This window comes from Lampetra fluviatilis, chromosome 68, assembly GCF_964198595.1.
Source record: "Lampetra fluviatilis chromosome 68, kcLamFluv1.1, whole genome shotgun sequence".
In the NCBI taxonomy this organism is placed as follows: Eukaryota; Metazoa; Chordata; class Hyperoartia; order Petromyzontiformes; family Petromyzontidae; genus Lampetra; species Lampetra fluviatilis.
In genome coordinates, this window is record NC_136342.1 from 2,173,861 (window position 1) to 2,196,951 (window position 23,091).

Consider the following 23,091-nt stretch of genomic DNA (forward strand, 5'->3'; position numbering starts at 1 on the left):
ATGGTATTGTTGTTGTTGTTGTATAGTACCTCTAGTTGGCGGTAGAGGTGAGCGAGGTAGCGGTATTCGCGAGCGCGGAGGCACAGGTGGTCAATCAGCAGCAACACTCCCAGCGGGTCCTCGTCCGGCGAGAGGCTACACTCGGGGACATGGAGACACGGGGACAGGGAGACAGGGAGACAGGGAGAGACGGGGACACGGGGACAGGGAGACACGGAGACACGGAGACACGGGGACAGAGAGACAGGGAGACAGGGAGACAGGGAGACACGGGGACAGGGAGACAGGGAGACACGGGGACAGGGAGACAGGGAGAGACGGGGACAGGGAGACAGGGAGACACGGGGACAGAGAGACAGGGAGACACGGGGACAGAGAGACAGGGAGACACGGGGACAGAGAGACAGGGAGACACGGGGACAGGGAGACAGGGAGAGACGGGGACAGGGAGACAGGGAGACAGGGAGAGACGGGGACAGAGAGACAGGGAGACAGGGAGACAGGGAGACAGGGAGACAGGGAGACACGGGGACAGAGAGACAGGGAGACAGGGAGACAGGGGGACAGGGAGACACGGGGACAGGGAGACAGGGAGACAGGGAGACAGGGGGACAGAGAGACAGGGAGACAGGGGGACAGGGAGACAGGGAGACAGGGAGACACGGGGACACGGAGACAGGGAGACAGGGAGACACGGGGACAGGGAGACAGGGAGACAGGGAGACACGGGGACAGGGAGACAGGGAGACAGGGAGACACGGGGACAGAGAGACAGGGGGACAGGGAGACAGGGAGACAGGGAGACACGGGGACACGGAGACAGGAAGACAGGGAGACAGGGAGACACGGGGACAGGGAGACAGGGAGACAGGGAGACACGGGGACAGAGAGACAGGGAGACAGGGGGACAGGGAGACAGGGAGACAGGGAGACACGGGAGACAGGGGGACAGGGAGACAGGGAGACAGGGAGACACGGGAGACAGGGGGACAGGGAGACAGGGGGACAGGGAGACAGGGAGACACGGGAGACAGGGGGACAGGGAGACAGGGGGACAGGGAGACAGGGAGACACGGGAGACAGGGAGACAGGGAGACAGGGAGACACGGGGACAGAGAGACAGGGAGACAGGGGGACAGGGAGACAGGGAGAGACGGGGACAGGGAGACAGGGAGACAGGGAGACAGGGAGACAGGGAGACACGGGGACAGAGAGACAGGGAGACAGGGAGACACGGAGACAGGGAGACAGGGAGACAGGGGGACAGGGAGACAGGGAGACACGGGGACAGAGAGACAGGGAGACAGGGAGACAGGGAGACAGGGGGACAGGGAGACAGGGAGACACGGAGACAGGGAGACAGGGAGACACGGAGACAGGGAGACAGGGAGAGACGGGGACAGAGAGACAGGGAGACAGGGAGACACGGGGACAGGGAGACAGGGAGACACGGGAGACAGGGGGACAGGGAGACACGGGAGACACGGGAGACACGGGAGACAGGGGGACAGGGAGACACGGGAGACACGGGAGACAGGGGGACAGGGAGACAGGGAGACACGGAGACAGGGAGACAGGGAGACACGGGAGACAGGGGGACAGGGGGACAGGGAGACACGGAGACAGGGAGACACGGGGACAGGGAGACACGGGGACAGGGAGACAGGGAGACAGGGGGACAGGGAGACACGTGGACAGGGAGACAGGGAGACAGGGAGACACGGGGACACGGAGACACGGGGACAGGGAGACAGGGAGACACGGGGACAGGGAGACACGGGGACAGGGAGACGGGGAGACACGAGGACAGGGAGACACGGGGACAGGGAGACAGGGAGACAGGGAGACGGGGAGACACGAGGACACGGAGACACGGGGACAGGGAGACAGGGAGACACGGGGACAGGGAGACACGGGAACAGGGAGACACGGAGACAGGGAGACACGGAGACAGGGAGACAGGGAGACAGGGAGACAGGAAGACACGGGAGACAGGGAGACAGGGAGACAGGGAGACACGGGGACAGAGAGACAGGGAGACAGGGGGACAGGGAGACAGGGAGAGACGGGGACAGGGAGACAGGGAGACAGGGAGACAGGGAGACAGGGAGACACGGGGACAGAGAGACAGGGAGACAGGGAGACACGGAGACAGGGAGACAGGGAGACAGGGGGACAGGGAGACAGGGAGACACGGGGACAGAGAGACAGGGAGACAGGGAGACAGGGAGACAGGGGGACAGGGAGACAGGGAGACACGGAGACAGGGAGACAGGGAGACACGGAGACAGGGAGACAGGGAGACAGGGAGAGACGGGGACAGAGAGACAGGGAGACAGGGAGACACGGGGACAGGGAGACAGGGAGACACGGGAGACAGGGGGACAGGGAGACACGGGAGACACGGGAGACACGGGAGACAGGGGGACAGGGAGACACGGGAGACACGGGAGACAGGGGGACAGGGAGACAGGGAGACACGGAGACAGGGAGACAGGGAGACACGGGAGACAGGGGGACAGGGGGACAGGGAGACACGGAGACAGGGAGACACGGGGACAGGGAGACACGGGGACAGGGAGACAGGGAGACAGGGGGACAGGGAGACACGTGGACAGGGAGACAGGGAGACAGGGAGACACGGGGACACGGAGACACGGGGACAGGGAGACAGGGAGACACGGGGACAGGGAGACACGGGGACAGGGAGACGGGGAGACACGAGGACAGGGAGACACGGGGACAGGGAGACAGGGAGACAGGGAGACGGGGAGACACGAGGACACGGAGACACGGGGACAGGGAGACAGGGAGACACGGGGACAGGGAGACACGGGAACAGGGAGACACGGAGACAGGGAGACACGGAGACAGGGAGACAGGGAGACAGGGAGACAGGAAGACACGGGGACAGGGAGACAGGGAGACACGGGGACAGGGAGACAGGGAGACACGGGGACAGGGAGACACGGGGACAGGGAGACACGGGGACACGAGGACAGGGAGACAGGGAGACACGGGGACAGGGAGACACGAGGACAGGGAGACAGGGAGACAGGGAGACAGGGAGACAGGGAGACAGGGAGACAGGGAGACAGGGAGACACGGGGACAGGGAGACACGGAGACATGGGGACACGGAGACAGGGAGACAGGAAGACACGGGGACAGGGAGACACGGAGACAGGGAGACAGGAAGACAGGGAGACACGGGGACAGGGAGACACGGACACAGGGAGACAGGAAGACACGGGGACAGGGAGACAGGGAGACAGGAAGACACGGGGACAGGGAGACACGGGGACAGGGAGACAGGGAGACACGGGGACAGGGAGACACGGGGACAGGGAGACACGGGGACAGGGAGACAGGGAGACACGGGGACAGGGAGACACGGGGACAGGGAGACACGGGGACAGAGAGACAGGGAGACACGTGGACAGGGAGACGGGGAGACACGAGGACAGGGAGACAGGGAGACAGGGAGACACGGGGACAGGGAGACACGGGGACAGGGAGACACGGGGACAGGGAGACAGGGAGACACGTGGACAGGGAGACGGGGAGACACGGGGACAGGGAGACACGGGGACAGGGAGACACGGGGACAGGGAGACACGGGGACAGGGAGACGGGGAGACACGGGGACAGGGAGACACGGAGACAGGGAGACACGGGGACAGGGAGACACGGGGACAGGGGGACAGGGAGACAGGGAGAGACGGGGACAGGGAGACAGGGAGACACGGGGACAGGGAGACAGGGAGACACGAGGACAGGGAGACAGGGAGACACGGAGACAGGGAGACACGGGGACAGGGAGACAGGGAGAGACGGGGACAGGGAGACAGGGAGACACGGGGACAGGGAGACAGAGAGACAGGGAGACACGGGGACAGGGAGACACGGGGACAGGGAGACACGGGGACAGGGGGACAGGGAGACAGGGAGAGACGGGGACAGGGAGACAGGGAGACACGGGGACAGGGAGACACGGGGACAGGGAGACACGGAGACAGGGAGACACGGGGACAGGGAGACACGGGGACAGGGAGACACGGGTACAGGGAGACAGGGAGACACGGGGACAGGGAGACAGGGAGACAGGGAGATAGGGAGACACGGGGACAGGGAGACAGGGAGACACGGGGACAGGGAGACACGGGGACAGGGAGACAGGGAGACAGGGAGACACGGGGACAGGGAGACAGGGAGACACGGAGACACGGGGACAGGGAGACAGGGAGACACGGGGACAGGGAGACAGGGAGACACGGGGACAGAGAGACACGGGGACATGGGGACAGGGAGACATGGGGACACGGGGACAGGGAGACACGGGGACAGGGAGACAGGGAGACACGGGGACAGAGAGACAGGGAGACACGGGGACAGGGAGACAGGGAGACAGGGAGATAGGGAGACATGGAGACATGGGGACAGGGAGACACGGGGACACGGGGACAGGGAGACAGGGAGACAGGGAGATAGGGAGACAGGGAGACATGGGGACAGGGAGACACGGGGACACGGGGACAGGGAGACAGGGAGACACGGGGACAGGGAGATAGGGAGACACGGGGACAGAGAGACACGGGGACACGGGGACAGGGAGACACGGGCACACGGGGACACGGGGACAGGGAGACACGGGGAGAAGGAGACAGGGGGACACAGATAAATATTCGGATTCTTCTGATAGATCCATATAGCTCAGTGAGGCTTACCAGACGAACATAATACAGACACAGCATACCAATCTACACACAGCACACCAACACACACACAGCACACCAACACACACACAGCACACCAATCTAAACACACAGCACATCAATACCAATAGCCGCCATTTGCCACGGTGATGTCACAACTGCGCCTGTGCCAGGCCAGGTGCACTTTGAGGCTGTCACGTGACGTGCCGAAGGCTCGCTGATGGCAGGAGGACACGGGCACAGCAGGTGCCACGGGTCGACTGACTGAGATGACCGAGATGACTGGCTGATGCACCACCTGTGCCCCCTACTGTGCCAACTCGCTGTGCTTTAGCCACCCGGCGCTCCGCTCGTTGTTGTGAGCGTCGCTCCTCCGCCCTCCGTTGTTGTTGGAGGGCGACTGCCTCCAACTGCCCAGTAGCGTCCTTCACGAGCCTCCTCCACTGAGGCCCTTGACTGTGCCAACTGTGGCACAGTCGTACACACACATGTACACACACACACACGTGTACACACACACACACACACGTGTACACACACACCTGTACACACACACGTGTACACACACACACACATGTACACACACACACAACAACAACAACCGCCATTCGCCACTAAGTGGCGGTGACGTCACCACGACACACATGTACACACACACACACGTGTACACACACACACACACGTACACACACACACACGTACACACACATGTACACACATGTTCACATACACACGTCACACGTGCACACACACGTACACACACACGTCACAAGTACACACACACGTTCACACACATGTACACACACACACACACGTTCACACACACGTACACACATACACACACGTTCACACACACGTACACACACACGTTACACGTACACACACACGTCACAAGTACACACACACGTTCACACACATGTACACACACACACACACGTTCACACACATGTACACACACACACACACGTTCACACACACGTACACACATACACACACGTGCACACACACGTTACACGTACACACACACGTCACACGTACACACACACGTACACCCACACATTCACACACACACACGTCACACGTACACACGTCACACGTACACACACACGTTCACACACGCGCCGATGCGAGAGCGAGTGAGTTAGTGAGCGCCTGCCTCAGTATCAGCTTGGCCAACTCCAGAGCGGTGCGCGAGCAGCCCCTCTTCTCCAGCGCGGCGAGGTGCTTGAACAGGGCGAGGTACAACGACCTGCACCCGACACAGACGCGACAGTTGTGTGTCCCGCCCCACCGCACCCCACCACACCCCACCGCACCCCACCGCACCCCACCGCACCCCACCTCACCCCACCGCACCCCACCGCACCCCACCGCACCCCACCGCACCCCACCGCACCCCACCGCGCCCCACCGCGCCCCACCTCACCCCACCGCGCCCCACCGCGCCCCACCGCGCCCCACCGCACCCCACCGCACCCCACCGCACCCCACCGCACCCCACCGCGCCCCACCGCACCCCACCGCGCCCCACCGCACCCCACCGCACCCCACCGCACCCCACCGCACCCCACCGCACCCCACCTCACCCCACCGCACCCCACCGCACCCCACCGCACCCTACCGCACCCCACCGCGTGTCGCCTTTCAACGGGCCCGCCGGGGGCAAGCGGCATCGGCGGTCAAGCGGCCGCTGGGTTACTCGTTTAAGGCCGAGTCGACCTAGGGGAGGGCCGCGGGGCCTGTTCAGATATTCGTCGTCGTTGTTGTTGTTGTTGGGTCGCGAGCGGGACATCGTCCTAAGCGCGCCGAGCGTTTTGACGTGGTGAGTGGCGAGTGTTTTGGTGAGCGTTTGGTGAGCGGCGAGTGTTTGGTGAGCGGCGAGTGTTTTGGTGAGCGGCGAGTGTTTTGGTGAGCGGCGAGTGTTTTGGTGAGCGTTTGGTGAGCGGCGAGTGTTTTGGTGAGCGGCGAGTGTTTTGGTGAGCGGCGAGTGTTTTGGTGAGCGGCGAGTGTTTTGGCGAGTGGCGAGTGTTTTGGCGAGTGGCGAGTGTTTTGGCGAGTGGCGAGTGTTTTGGCGAGTGTTTTGGTGAGTGGCGAGTGTTTTGGTGAGTGGCGAGTGTTTTGGTGAGCGGCGAGTGTTTTGGCGAGCGGCGAGCGTTTTGGCGAGCGGCGAGTGTTTTGGTGAGCGGTGAGCGTTTTGGTGAGTGGCGAGTGTTTTGGTGAGTGGCGAGTGTTTTGGCGAGTGGCGAGTGTTTTGGCGAGCGGTACCGATTCTCGGGGTATCTGTAGTCCAGGCGACACGACCCGCTGGTCAGACTGAACAAGGGGTGGAAGCTCGACTCCAGGCAGAAGAGCGCCCTCTCTGCGGGGGAGGGGGGGGACACGGGGTCAGAGAGACACGGGGGGGGGGGGACACGGGGTCAGAAAGACACGGGGGGGGGGGAGGGGGGACACGTGGACAGAGAGACACAGGGGGGGGGGACACACATAGGGACAGAGAGACACGGGAGGGGGGGGGGACACGGGGTCAGAGAGACACGGGGGGGGGACACGGGGTCAGAGAGACACGGGGGGGGGGGGGGGGACACGTGGACAGAGAGACACGGGGGGGGGGGGGGCACACGGGGGGACAGAGAGACATGGGGGGACACACACACACACGTGGACAGAGAGACACGGGGGGGGGGGTGACACATGGACAGAGAGACACGTGGACAGAAAGACACGAGGGGGGCGGACACACAGGAACAGAAAGACACGGGGGACACACGCGAATAACGAGGGGGGGGGAGGGCTGGGGTGGGGGTAATGAGGGGGGGGGCTTGTGGGGGAAGCTTGGGGGGGGGGGCTGGGGTGGGGGTAATGAGGGGGGGGGGCTTGTGGGGGAAGCTTTGGGGGGGGGGCTGGGGTGGGGGTAATGAGGGGGGGGCTGGCTGGCTGCGGTGTAGGCGAGTGTGCGGGGAGCCCTCCTCACCCACGAACTCGCGCGCCATCTCGTGGTCCTCCTGCAGGCGGCACACGTCGCTCAGCTGCAGCAGCGAGTCCACGTGGTAGGGCGACGTGTGGGTCAGAGCCTGGCGGGCACCCCACGGCACGTGGCGGCGGGGAGGGAGGGAGGGACGGGGGGGTGGGCGGGTGGGGGGCAAAGACACAACCGATGTACGGTGGCGGTGCGGGGGGTAGCTTCCGTGTACCCGCGGGTCAGAGGTCGCAAATGGGTTTTGATTCCTTACCCGTACCCGGCCGCACCAGGGTCGCAAACGGGTACCCGTACCCATACCCGGCCGTACCCGTACCCTACCCGTACCCACAACACGGTTACTCACCAGTGACTCACGGTCTACCCGTACCCGGCCGCACCAGGGTCGCAAACGGGTATCGGGTACCTGATTGTGACCTCTGGGATGAAGCCATGTTGCAGGCGCGGGTGGGTTGATTCTAGGAACTTGAATTGTGAGAAGAGACAAGACGTTGGGAAATGAGTGACAATCACGGTGAGTCACCAGTGACTCACGGCCTACCCGTACCCGGCCGCACCAGGGTCGCAAACGGGTACCCGTACCCGGCCGGGTACGGGATGGGGGGGGGTTACAGGTGGCATCGGACCATACCACTCTATCTTAATTTTGGAGCTTTCGTGACTGCAGGAATTACTCTTTGGTTCTTTCGGTAAAGTCACGTATAAAGATAAAATAATAAATTCAATAATAGCATACGACGTTTCGATTGCAACACAAGCAATCGTCGTCGGGCATAAATGAAAGAGGGACAAAAAATCTAACCAGAAATCTATAGACAGACATATAAGCGGACAGATATCACCGAGATACACAGAGAGAGAGAGAGTAACACAGGCACAGAGAGAGGGGCGATCGTCTCTGTGGGGTGTCCTTAAATAGACAGAGGGGGGGCGGAGGCAGAGAGAGGGAGGGGTTAGAGAAAACATTTACATGTCAATGAGTACGAAGAACGCGTAGTATAGTACGCAGGCTTGAACATTGGGGGGTGGGTGTTACATGTATCGTTGGGCAGTACCACTCTGCTTTGGGTGGGTTACAGGTGGCATCGGACCATACCACTCTGCTTTGGGGGGTGTTACATGTATCGTTGGGCAGTACCACTCTACTTTGGGGGGTGTTACATGTATCGTTGGGCAGTACCACTCTACTTTGGGGGGTGTTACATGTATCGTTGGGCAGTACCACTCTACTTTGGTGGGTGTTACATGTATCGTTGGGCAGTACCACTCTGCTTTGGGGGGTGTTACATGTATCGTTGGGCAGTACCACTCTACTTTGGGGGGTGTTACATGTATCGTTGGGCAGTACCACTCTGCTTTGGGGGGTGTTACATGTATCGTTGGGCAGTACCACTCTACTTTGGTGGGTGTTACATGTATCGTTGGGCAGTACCACTCTACTTTGGGGGGTGTTACATGTATCGTTGGGCAGTACCACTCTACTTTGGGGGGTGTTACATGTATCGTTGGGCAGTACCACTCTACTTTGGGGGGGGTGTTACATGTATCGTTGGGCAGTACCACTCTACTTTGGGGGGTGTTACATGTATCGTTGGGCAGTACCACTCTACTTTGGGGGGGGTGTTACATGTATCGTTGGGCAGTACCACTCTACTTTGGGGGGGGTGTTACATGTATCGTTGGGCAGTACCACTCTGCTTTGGGGGGTGTTACATGTATCGTTGGGCAGTACCACTCTGCTTGGGGGGGTGTTACATGTATCGTTGGGCAGTACCACTCTGCTTTGGGGGGTGTTACATGTATCGTTGGGCAGTACCACTCTGCTTTGGGGGAGTGTTACATGTATCGTTGGGCAGTACCACTCTGCTTTGGGGGGGTGTTACATGTATCGTTGGGCAGTACCACTCTACTTTGGGGGGTGTTACATGTATCGTTGGGCAGTACCACTCTACTTTGGGGGGTGTTACATGTATCATCGGACCATACCACTCTACTTTGGGGGGGTGTTACATGTATCGTTGGGCAGTACCACTCTACTTTGGGGGGGTGTTACATGTATCGTTGGGCAGTACCACTCTGCTTTGGGGGGGTGTTACATGTATCGTTGGGCAGTACCACTCTACTTTGGGGGGGTGTTACATGTATCGTTGGGCAGTACCACTCTACTTTGGGGGGGGTGTTACATGTATCGTTGGGCAGTACCACTCTGCTTTGGGGGGTGTTACATGTATCGTTGGGCAGTACCACTCTGCTTTGGGGGGTGTTACATGTATCGTTGGGCAGTACCACTCTACTTTGGGGGGGTGTTACATGTATCATCGGACCATACCACTCTACTTTGGGGGGGTGTTACATGTATCGTTGGGCAGTACCACGAGGTTGTGGGGGTCCATGGAGTCGACCGCGTCGAGGAAGGCGTGCTGGACGCGCTGGTAGTCGCGCGTGTGGACAAAGCGGAAGAAGTGGAGCCCCCCAAGGCTCTCCAACAGCTCCATGCCGATGCCTGGGCCCACGCGCGCGCACGCAAGGAGAGAGCGGCCATGATTAAACCAACCCCCCCTCCACCCACTCACCCCACTAGTAATGGCTGCGCTCATTCGGCAGCGGATTGATCACGGCTGCTGATGCTGCTGATGATGATGATGATGACGATGACAATGCTGCTGCTGATGATGCTGTTGATGATGATGATGACAATGCTGCTGCTGCTGCTGATGATGATGCTGTTGATGATGACGATACTGTTGATGATGCTGCTGATGACGATGCTGTTGATGATGATGCTGTTGATGATGACGATACTGTTGATGATGCTGCTGATGATGCTGTTGATGATGATGATGATGCTGTTGATGATGACGATACTGTTGATAATGATGATGATGCTGTTGATGACGATGTTGTTGTTGATGACAATGCTACTGCTGATGCTGCTGATGATGCTGCTGCTGATGATGCTGCTGCTACTGCAGCTGCTGCTGATGATGCTGTTGATGATGATGATGCTGTTGATGATGCTGATGATGATGATACTGCTAATGATGATGATGCTGCTGAAGATGATGCTGATGATGATGATGCTGCTGATGATGACGATGCTGTTGTTGATGATGATGCTGATGTTGTTGATGATGATGACAATGTTACTGCTGATGCTGCTGATGCTGCTGCTGCTGATGATGCTGCTGATGATGCTGCTGCTGATGATGCTGCTGATGATTCTGCTGCTGCTGCTGATGATGCTGCTGATGATGCTGCTGCTGATGATGCTGTTGATGATTCTGCTGCTGCTGCTGATGATGCTGCTGCTGATGCTGTTGATGATTCTGCTGCTGCTGCTGATGATGCTGTTGATGATGCTGTTGATGATTCTGCTGCTGCTGCTGATGATGCTGCTGATGATGCTGTTGATGATTCTGCTGCTGCTGCTGATGATGCTGTTGATGATTCTGCTGCTGCTGCTGATGATGCTGCTGATGCTACTGATGCTGCTGCTTCTACTGATGCTGCTGTTGATGATGCTGCTGCTGATGCTGCTGATGCTACTGATGCTGCTGATGCTACTGATGCTGCTGCTGATGCTACTGATGCTGCTGCTTCTACTGATGCTGCTGTTGATGATGCTGCTGCTGATGCTACTGATGCTGCTGATGCTACTGATGCTGCTGCTGATGCTACTGATGCTGCTGCTTCTACTGATGCTGCTGCTTCTACTGATGCTGCTGCTGATGATGTTGCTGTTGATGATGCTGCTGCTGATGCTACTGATGCTACTGATGCTACTGATGCTGCTGATGCTACTGATGCTGCTGCTGATGATGTTGCTGTTGATGATGCTGCTGCTGCTTCTACTGATGCTGCTGCTGCTACTGCTGCTGCTGATGCTACTGATGCTGCTGATGCTGCTGCTGCTGATGCTACTGATGCTACTGATGCTGCTGATGCTGCTGCTGCTGATGCTACTGATGCTACTGATGCTGCTGATGCTGCTGCTGCTGCTGATGCTGCTGATGCTACTGATGCTGCTGATGCTGCTGCTGCTGATGCTACTGATGCTACTGATGCTACTGATGCTGCTGATGCTGCTGATGCTGCTGATGCTACTGATGCTGCTGATGCTGCTGCTGCTGCTGATGCTACTGATGCTACTGATGCTACTGATGCTGCTGATGCTGCTGCTGCTGCTGATGCTACTGATGCTACTGATGCTGCTGCTGCTGCTGATGCTGCTGCTGCTGATGCTGCTGATGCTACTGATGCTACTGATGCTGCTGCTGCTGATGCTACTGATGCTACTGATGCTACTGCTGCTACTGATGCTGCTGCCGCTGCTGCTGCTGCTGATGCTACTGATGCTGCTGCTGCTGCTGATGCTACTGATGCTACTGATGCTACTGCTGCTACTGATGCTGCTGCCGCTGCTGCTGCTGCTGCTGATGCTGCTGCTGCTGCTGCTGCTACTGATGCTGCTGCTGCTGCTGATGCTACTGATGCTGCTGATGCTGCTGATGCTGCTGCTGCTGCTGCTGATGCTACTGATGCTGCTGATGCTGCTGCTGCTACTGCTGCTGCTGCTGATGCTACTGATGCTGCTGATGCTGCTGCTGCTACTGATGCTGCTGCTGCTGCTGATGCTACTGATGCTGCTGATGCTGCTGATGCTGCTGCTGCTGCTGCTGATGCTACTGATGCTGCTGATGCTGCTGATGCTGCTGCTGCTGCTGCTGCTACTGATGCTACTGCTGCTACTGCTGCTGCTGATGCTGCTGCTGCTGCTGCTGATGCTACTGCTGCTGCTGATGCTGCTGCTGCCGCTGCTGCTGGTGACGGCGACGAGGCGTGAGGCTGCGTGGGCTCACCGGTGCGTCCGGGGCGAGGCCACGAGTCCTTGGGCACCGTGAGCCACGTGACCCGCCGGCACGGGCGGTTGTGCTGCTGCCGCCTCCTCCTGCTGCTGCTGCCACGTCCGGTTAACAACAACAACAACAATACCATCAACAACAACAACAATACCATCAACAACAACAACAATACCATCAACAACAATACCATCAACAACAACAACAATACCATCAACAACAACAACAATACCATCAACAACAACAATACCATCAACAACAACAACAATACCATCAACAACAACAACAATACCATCAACAACAACAATACCATCAACAACAACAATACCATCAACAACAACAATACCATCAACAACAACAACAATACCATCAACAACAATACCATCAACAACAACAACAATACCATCAACAACAACAACAATACCATCAACAACAACAACAATACCATCAACAACAACAACAATACCATCAACAACAACAACAATACCATCAACAACAACAACAATACCATCAACAACAACAACAATACCATCAACAACAACAACAATACCATCAACAACAACAACAACAATACCATCAACAACAACAATACCATCAACAACAACAACAATACCATCAACAACAACAATACCATCAACAACAACAACAATACCATCAACAACAACAATACCATCAACAACAACAACACCATCAACAACAACAATACCATCAACAACAACAATACCATCAACAACAACAACAATACCATCAACAACAACAACAATACCATCAACAACAACAACAATACCATCAACAACAACAACAATACCATCAACAACAACAACAATACCATCAACAACAACAATACCATCAACAACAACAACAATACCATCAACAACAACAATACCATCAACAACAACAATACCATCAACAACAACAACAATACCATCAACAACAACAATACCATCAACAACAACAACAATACCATCAACAACAACAACAATACCATCAACAACAACAACAATACCATCAACAACAACAATACCATCAACAACAACAATACCATCAACAACAACAACAATACCATCAACAACAACAATACCATCAACAACAACAACAATACCATCAACAACAACAATACCATCAACAACAACAACAATACCATCAACAACAACAATACCATCAACAACAACAACAATACCATCAACAACAACAATACCATCAACAACAACAATACCATCAACAACAACAACAATACCATCAACAACAACAATACCATCAACAACAACAATACCATCAACAACAACAACAATACCATCAACAACAACAATACCATCAACAACAACAATACCATCAACAACAACAACAATACCATCAACAACAACAATACCATCAACAACAACAACAATACCATCAACAACAACAATACCATCAACAACAACAACAATACCATCAACAACAACAATACCATCAACAACAACAACAATACCATCAACAACAACAACAATACCATCAACAACAACAACAATACCATCAACAACAACAATACCATCAACAACAACAACAATACCATCAACAACAACAATACCATCAACAACAACAACAATACCATCAACAACAACAATACCATCAACAACAACAACAATACCATCAACAACAACAATACCATCAACAACAACAACAATACCATCAACAACAACAACAATACCATCAACAACAATACCATCAACAACAACAACAATACCATCAACAACAACAATACCATCAACAACAATACCATCAACAACAATACCATCAACAACAATACCATCAACAACAACAACAATACCATCAACAACAATACCATCAACAACAATACCATCAACAACAATAACAATACTATCAACAACAACAACAATACCATCAACAACAATACCATCAACAACAACAACAATACCATCAACAACAACAACAATACCATCAACAACAATACCATCAACAACAACAACAATACCATCAACAACAACAATACCATCAACAACAATAATACCAAAAACGCCAACAACAATCACAACGCCAACAACAACTATCATAACAACAACAACAACAATTATCATAACAACAACACCAACAACTATCATAACAACATCATCACCAATAATACCAACAAAACTGACCACTATCATAACAACAATACCATCAACAACAATAATACCAACAACTATCACAACAACACCACCAACAACCATCATAACAACAATGTCATCAACAATACCATCAACAACACCATCAACAACAATACCAACAACACCAACAACTATCATAATAACAACAACAATACTCACAAAACCGACCACTATCATAACAACAACACCATCAACAACAACACCAACTGTCACAACACCATCAACCACAAACATAACACCAACAACTATCACAACAACAACACCATCAACAACAAACATAACACCAACAACTATCACAACAACACCATCAACAACAACAACACCAACTGTCACAACACCATCAACAACAAACATAACACCAACAACTATCACAACAACAACACCATCAACAACAACACCAACTGTCACAACACCATCAACAACAAACATAACACCAACAACTATCATAACAACAACACCATCAACAACAAATATAACACCAACAACTATCACAACAACAACACCATCAACAACAAACATAACACCAACAACTATCACAACAACAACACCATCAACAACAACACCAACAGCACCCACCACTATCATAGCAACGCCGGCCTTCATAGGCGCTGCAGCTACTCGCTACTGACAGCACTTGCCCCGACAGCCTGTTCGAGGCTACACGGGGGACCTTTGCCTTTGTATCTCTGTATGTGCAGGACACAAAGGCGGGCGGGCGGGCGGGCGTGGTGCTGACCACCCCATCCCCTGTGAGTGTGCCACAGTTGCGGCCTTCATAGGCACTCGCTACTGACAGCACTTGCCCCGACAGCCTGTTAGAGGCTACACGGGGGACCTTTGCCTTAACGTACGCGTGTGTGTGTGTGTGTGTCTGTGTGTCTGTACCTGTTGGCGTCTCCCATCACAGCACGGGCTCCAAAAAACCTCTTCAGTTCATTATCTGGGTTCAGGTGCCTGAGACACAGACGGGGAACACAGATTTCACCACAACAACCGCAACAACCACCAACAACCGACAACAACCGCCATTCGCCACGAAGTGGCGGTGACGTCATCACGGCGCTTGTGCCAGGCTATGTGCACGTTGAGGCCACGTGAAGTGTCGAACGCCCTCTGGCAGGAGGTCACGGGGCAGACCCAGCTGGTGCCACGGGTCGACCGAATGAGATGACTGGCTGATGCACCACCTGTGCCCCCTACTGTGCCAGGCTAGGTGCAGGAAGTCACGGGGCAGACCCAGCTGGTGCCACGGGTCGACCGAATGAGATGACTGACCGATGCACCACCTGTGCCCCCTACTGTGCCAGGCTAGGTGCAGGAAGTCACGGGGCAGACCCACCAGGTGCCACGGGTCGACCGAATGAGATGACTGGCTGATGCACCACCTATGCCCCCAACTGTGCCAGGCTAGGTGCAGGAGGTCACGGGGCAGACCCAGCAGGTGCCACGGGTTGCCTGACTGAGATGACTGGCTGATGCACCACCTGTGCCCCCAACTGTGCCAGGCTAGGTGCAGGAGGTCACGGGGCAGACCCAGCAGGTGCCACGGGTTGCCTGACTGAGATGACTGGCTGATGCACCACCTGTGCCCCCAACTGTGCCAGGCTCGGTGCAGAAGGTCACGGGGCAGACCCACCAGGACCCCCACCTCTACCACCAGCACCACCACCACCACCGCCGCCACGGCCCCTCACCTGTGCTCGACGTTCAGGACCTGTCGGTGTCCGTGGGCGGCGCTGCACGGCTGCGACTGGGCGCGCGAGCTGGGCGGGTGCTCCCCGCAGTCGTCCGCCGGCGGTGCGGCGTCGTCCGTGCCCACGCTGCGCCCCGCGGCCTCCCAGGGCGGCGACGACGACGACGACGACGACAACCCGACCTGCGTGTGGCAACAGGGACACGGTGGGCGATGCGAGAGGGTCGCGGGTTCGATCGTGACCCCCGACCCCCGACCACACGCCCACCGACCACGATGCCCGCCGGTTATAAAAAAATAAAAAAACGGCTCGAAAATAACCGCCGTTGACGTACGAGGCTTTTTTTTTTTTAAAAGGGCTCACCCCGCCGCATTGCTCGCAGGGAACTGATCTCACATTTACGTATCCCATCAAGGTCCTTCAGATCTCCCGATCTCCATCTGCTCGACACTCCCACAGGCCTCGAGGTCGTGCGCCAGAGGTCGCAAACGGGTTTTGATTCCTTACCCGTACCCGGCCGCACCAGGGTCGCAAACGGCTACCCGTACACGGCCGGGTACGGGTAGCCGTTTGCGACCCTGGTGCGGCCGGGTACGGGTACGGGTAGGCCGTGAGTCACTGGTGAGTCACCGTTTGTCACTCATTTCCCAACGTCTTGTCTCTTCTCACAATTCAAGTTCCTAGAATCAACCCACCCGCGCCTGCAACATGGCTTCATCCCAGAGGTCGCAATCAGGTACCCGTACCCGTACCCTACCCATACCCGTACCCTACCGGAAATGAGTGACAAACGGTGACTCACCAGTGACTCACGGCCTACCCGTACCCGGCCGCACCAGGGTCGCAAATGGGTACCCGTACCCGTACCCGGCCGGGTACGGGTAGCCGGGTATCGGGTAGGGTACGGGTATCGGGTACCCGGTTGCGACCTCTGGTGTTGAGTCTATGGGCAGAGTTGAGTCTATGGTCAGTGTTGAGTCTATGGACAATGTTGAGTCTATGGGCAGTGTTGAGTCTATGGGCAGTGTTAAGTCTATGGGCAGTGTTGAGTCTATGGTGCAGTGTTGAGTCTATGGTCAGTGTTGAGTCTATGGGCAGTGTTGAGTCTATGGGCAGTGTTGAGTCTGTGGGCAGTGTTGAGTCTATGGGCAGTGTTGAGTCTGTGGGCAGTGTTGAGTCTATGGGCAGTGTTGAGTCTATGGGCAGTGTTGAGCGTACGGGCAGTGTTGAGTCTATGGGCAGTGCCGAGTCTATGGGCAGTGTTGAGTCTATGGGCAGTGTTGAGTCTATGGGCAGTGTTGAGTCTATGGGCAGTGTTGAGTCTGTGGGCAGTGTTGAGTCTATGGGCAGTGCCGAGTCTATGGGCAGTGTTGAGTGTACGGGCAGTGCTGAGTCTATGGGCAGTGCTGAGTCTATGGGCAGTGCTGAGTCTATGAGCAGTGTTGAGTCTATGGTGCAGTGTTGAGTCTATGGGCAGTGTTGAGTCTATGGGCAGTGTTGAGTCTACGGGGCAGTGTTGAGTCTATGGTCAGTGCTGAGTCTATGGTGCAGTGTTGAGTCTATGGGCAGTGTTGAGTCTACGGGGCAGTGTTGAGTCTATGGTCAGTGCTGAGTCTATGGTGCAGTGTTGAGTCTATGGGCAGTGTTGAGTCTATGGGCAGTGTTGAGTCTATGGTGCAGTGCTGAGTCTATGGTGCAGTGTTGAGTCTCTGGGCAGTGTAGAGTCTATGGTCAGTGCTGAGTCTATGGTGCAGTGTTGAGTCTATGGGCAGTGTTGAGTCTATGGGCAGTGTTGGGTCTATGGGCAGTGTTGGGTCTATGGTGCAGTGCTGAGTCTATGGTGCAGTGTTGAGTCTCTGGGCAGTGTAGAGTCTACGGGGCAGTGTTGAGTCTATGGTGCAGTGTTGAGTCTATGGGCAGTGTTGAGTCTATGGTGCAGTGTTGAGTCTATGGTGCAGTGTTGAGTCAATGGTGCAGTGCTGAGTCTATGGTGCAGTGCTGAGTCTATGGTGCAGTGTTGAGTCTATGGGCAGTGTTGGGTCTACGGGCAGTGCCGAGTCTACGGGCAGTGCCGAGTCTATGGGCAGTGCCGAGTCTATGGGCAGTGCTGAGTCTATGGTGCAGTGTTAGGTCTATGGACAATGTTGAGTCTATGGGCAGTGTTGGGTCTATGTTGCAGTGTTGAGTCTATGTTGCAGTGTTGAGTCTATGGGCAGTGCTGAGTCTATGGGTGGCAGTGTTGAGTCTATGGGCAGTGCTGAGTCTATGTTGCAGTGCTGAGTCTATGGGCAGTGCTGCTTAATATACAGGGAAAGTTTATGCCGGTGGAATGAGCTCTCTCCCTCTCTCCTGCGTTCCTTCTAAGAAGGTCGCCAAGCCTCCACCAAAGCCTCAGGCTCGTGAAGGAGGCCAATCATCCCGCTCATTCGTGTCCGAAGGTGACCCGCGGATTGCAGGAGGCATCACCTGCTCCTTGGTCTCCTTAACGGCCCGCTTCTTCCTCTTCCTCGCCTTCTTTGCACCTCCCTGCACACAAAGACAAAGGTCCCCCGTGTAGCCTTAACAGACTGTAGGGGCAAGTGCTGTTAGCGAGCGGCACCTATGAAGGCTGCCGGCACTGTGGCACACGAGGGGGTGGGTGGCCAGCACCACGCCCGGCCGCCTTTGTCTCCCCAGTGGCGATGTTTACTACACACAGCACTACACCAGGTACTCATTTGAGGCTGAGTCGACCTAAGGGAGGCCCAGGACCGGTTCAGATAATCGTCACTGTGTTGGCCGTGAGCGGGAATCGAACTCGGGTCGCCAGGTTCGTGGCGCAACGTAGCGCTAACCGCTGCACCGCCGCTCCCCGCTGCACGACCGCACACACACACACACACAAGCGCACACACACACGCGCACACACACACGCACACACACACAAGCGCACGCACCCTGAGGGCCGGGCTTTCCTCCTCTGTTGTCCCAGGTGTCTGTGTGTGGCTCCGGATCCCGCCTCCACCCTCTTCATGGCCATCCGGCTCCTCCTCCTCCTCCTCCTCCAGCTGCACGCGGAACAAACGCAGAGCAGGTGGAAAACAATGAACATTAAGGGGTGCCGTGATGGCTAGGAGATGTTGACTACCTCGCCTGGTACACAGGAGGTCGTGGGTTCGATCCCGACCCTGGCGCCTACTGCTGTATATTTGGAGTTTGCGTCTCTCATCATGATCATCACGGTGGTTAGGAGATGTTAACTACCTCGCCTGGTACACAGGAGGTCGTGGGTTCGATCATGACCCTGCCAACGCGTGCTGTATATTTGGAGTTTGCATCTCTCATCATCATCATCATCACGGTGGCTATGAGATGTTGACTACCTCGCCTTGTACACAGGAGGTTGTGGGTTCGATCCCGACCCTGACAACGCGTGTGGTATATTTGGAGTGTGTGCGTCTCTCTCTCTCATCATCATCACGGTGCTAGGAGATATTAACTACCTCGCCTTGTACACAGGAGGTCGTGGGTTCGATCACGACCCTGACGCCTGCTGCTGTATATTTAGAGTTTGCGTGTCTCATCATCATCATCATCACGGTGGCTAGGAGACGTTGACTACCTCGCTTTGTACACAGGAGGCCGTGGGTTCGATCCCAACCCTGACAACGCCTGCTGCATATTTGGAGTGTGTGTGTCTCTCTCTCTCATCATCACGGTGCTAGGAGATGTTGACTACCTCGCCTGGTTTACATGAGGCCGTGGGTTCGATCCCAACCCTGGCGCCTGCTGTATATTTGGAGTTTGCGCCTCTCATCATCATCACGGTGGCTAGGAGATGTTGACTACCTCGCCTTGTACACAGGAGGTCGTGGGTTCGATCACGACCCTGACGACGCCTGCTGCCGTACATTTGGAGTTTGCGTGTCTCTCTCTCTCTCCCCGTGGTCATGTGATTTTTTTTCTCTGGGTCCTCCAGCTTTAATCCCTCCACATTTTGAATCAACGTCGCGGGTTTTAAGAGTATTGGGCTGCTGCTGTTACTTGCCCACGTGATGTTGAGATTTTTCAAGGCACAGGGTGACCAATGAGGTCGGAATTGGTCTGTAATAAGGTAGGGCACTGACAAGGGGTTGACAACTATGGGGTCACTCCCATCTCACCAGGCAGAAGCGGTTAACGGGGTGAGCTCCGAACCCACGCTTGCTGTCTGTCGCCCCGGTCTCCTCCACCACCTCCTCCTCCTCGTCCACCGCCGGGACCCCCAACTCCTCCTGGGCGCGTCCACCCTTCAGCTTCCGCAGGGCGCGAGATGACATCGTGCGGGCTCTTCCTGCACGCTCGCTCGCCTGCGTGTGTCTGCGTGTGTCTGTGTGTGTCTGTGTGTGGCGGTGTGTGTCTGTGTGTGTCTGTGTGTGCCTGCGTGTGTCGGTGTGTGGCGGTGTGTGTCTGTGTGTGTCTGTGTGTGTGCCTGTGTGTCTGTGTGTGTGTTTGTGTGTTCCTGTGTCTGTGTGTGTCTGTGTGTGTCTGTGTGTGTCTGTGTGTGTCTGTGTGTGTCTGTGTGTGCCTGCGTGTGTCTGTGTGTGTCTGTGTGTGTCTGTGTGTGCCTGCGTGTGTCTGTGTGTGCCTGTGTGTGCCTGTGTGTGTCTGTGTGTGCCTGTGTGTGTCTGTGTGTGTCTGTGTGTGCCTGCGTGTGTCGGTGTGTGGCGGTGTGTGTCTGTGTGTGTCTGTGTGTGCCTGTGTGTCTGTGTGTGTGTTTGTGTGTTCCTGTGTCTGTGTGTGTCTGTGTGTGTCTGTGTGTGTCTGTGTGTGTCTGTGTGTGCCTGCGTGTGTCTGTGTGTGTCTGTGTGTGCCTGCGTGTGTCTGTGTGTGTCTGTGTGTGCCTGTGTGTGCCTGTGTGTGTCTGTGTGTGTCTGTGTGTGCCTGTGTGTATCTGTGTGTGCCTGCGTGTGTCTGTGTGTGCCTGTGTGTGTCGGTGTGTGTCTGTGTGTGTCTGTGTGTGTCTGTGTGTGCCTGTGTGTGTCTGTGTGTGTCTGTGTGTGCCTGTGTGTGTCTGTGTGTGTCTGTGTGTGCCTGCGTGTGTCTGTGTGTCGGTGTGTGTCTGTGTGTGCCTGTGTGTGTCTGTGTGTCGGTGTGTGTCTGTGTGTGCCTGCGTGTGTCTGTGTGTGTCTGTGTGTGTCTGTGTGTGTCTGTGTGTGCCTGTGTGTCGGTGTGTGTCTGTGTGTGCCTGCGTGTGTCTGTGTGTGTCTGTGTGTGTCTGTGTGTGTCTGTGTGTGCCTGTGTGTGTCTGTGTGTGTCTGTGTGTCGGTGTGTGTCTGTGTGTGGCGGTGTGTGTCTGTGTGCCTGTGTGTGTCTGTGTGTGTGCCTGTGTGTGCCTGTGTGTCTGTGTGTGTATGTGTGTGTCTGTGTGTGTCTGTGTGTGTCTCTGTGTGTCTGTGTGTGCCTGTGTGTTTGTGTGTTCCTGTGTCTGTGTGTGTCTGTGTGTGTCTCTGTGTGTCTGTGTGTGCCTGTGTGTCTGTGTGTGTTTGTGTGTTCCTGTGTCTGTGTGTGCCTGTGTCTGTGTGTGCCTGTGTGGCTGTGTGTGTCAGTGTGTGTCAGTGTGTGTCTGTGTGTGCCTGTGTGTGTCTGTGTGTGTCTGTGTGTGCCTGTGTGTGTCTGTGTGTGCCTGCGTGTGTCTGCGTGTAGCGGTGTGTGGCGGTGTGTGCCTGTGTGTGTCTGTGTGTGTCTGTGTGTGCCTGTGTGTGTCTGTGTGCCGTGTGTGTCTGGGTGTGTCTGTGTGTGCCTGTGTGTGCCTGTGTGTGCCTGTGTGTGTCTGTGTGCCGTGTGTGTCTGGGTGTGTCTGTGTGTGCCTGTGTGTGCCTGTGTGTGTCTGTGTGTCTGTGTGTGCCTGTGTGTGTCTGGGTGTGTCTGTGTGTGCCTGTGTGTGTCTGTGTGTGCCTGTGTGTTCCTGTGTGTCTGTGTGTGTGTGCCTGTGTGTGTCTGTGTGTGTTCCTGTGTGTGCCTGTGTGTTCCTGTGTGTGTCTGTGTGTCTGTCTGTGTGTAACGGTGGATGGGGGGTGGACAGGACGGGAGAGGAGGCAGAGGGGGAGTGCGAAGCATTAGAGCAGTGCGAGATGTCATCCTCTCTCTCTCAGAGTCGTCCTCTGAGTCGTCCTCTCTCCCTCTGAGTCGTCCTCTAAATCATCCTCTCACTCCCTGAGTCGTCCTCTGAGTCATCCTCTCACTCCCTGAGTCGTCCTCTCTCTCTGTCATCCTCCGAGTCGTCCTCTCTCTCTCTCATCCTCTCTGAGTCGTCCTCTCTCTCTCTCTTCGAGTCGTCCTCTGAGTCGTCCTCTCTCTCTCTCTCATCCTCTCCGAGTCGTCCTCTCTCTCTCTGTCATCCTCTCTGAGTCGTCCTCTCTCTCTCTCTCTTCGAGTCGTCCTCTGAGTCGTCCTCTCTCTCTCTCTCATCCTCTCTGAGTCGTCCTCTCTCTCTCTCTCTTCGAGTCGTCCTCTGAGTCGTCCTCTCTCTCTCGCCACTGCGTTACGAACGCGACGGCCGCGAGTTCCCAAACGCGGCCGGTAACTCGCCGGCAACGCCCCGCCAGCGCATCGGCTACTATTTTAAGGCTGAGTCGACCTAGGGGAAAGGACTCCGAACATTTCCACGTCCGCCCGCTCACCGAGTTGTTGTCACAGCCGCGCCTGGACAGGACACGCGCGTACAGTGCGCTACTGTACACCG

General features: G+C 55.8%; 1 protein-coding gene across 1 annotated transcript in view; it reads right to left on the minus strand.

Annotated features, from left to right (window-relative positions):
• Positions 1–20,686, minus strand: part of TCF25 (TCF25 ribosome quality control complex subunit) — a 35,007-nt gene extending 14,321 nt beyond the window's left edge. The window contains exons 1-11 of the mRNA XM_078883055.1: positions 20,531–20,686; positions 19,325–19,435; positions 18,855–18,914; positions 16,389–16,570; positions 15,580–15,648; positions 12,551–12,648; positions 10,064–10,194; positions 7,686–7,785; positions 6,980–7,073; positions 5,871–5,963; positions 30–135 (exon numbers count right to left, since the gene is read on the minus strand). Of these exons, the coding sequence (XP_078739181.1) occupies positions 30–135; positions 5,871–5,963; positions 6,980–7,073; positions 7,686–7,785; positions 10,064–10,194; positions 12,551–12,648; positions 15,580–15,648; positions 16,389–16,570; positions 18,855–18,914; positions 19,325–19,435; positions 20,531–20,686 (1,200 nt within the window). The remainder of the gene's footprint in view (positions 1–29; positions 136–5,870; positions 5,964–6,979; positions 7,074–7,685; positions 7,786–10,063; positions 10,195–12,550; positions 12,649–15,579; positions 15,649–16,388; positions 16,571–18,854; positions 18,915–19,324; positions 19,436–20,530) is intronic.
• Positions 20,687–23,091: the final 2,405 nt, after the last annotated feature.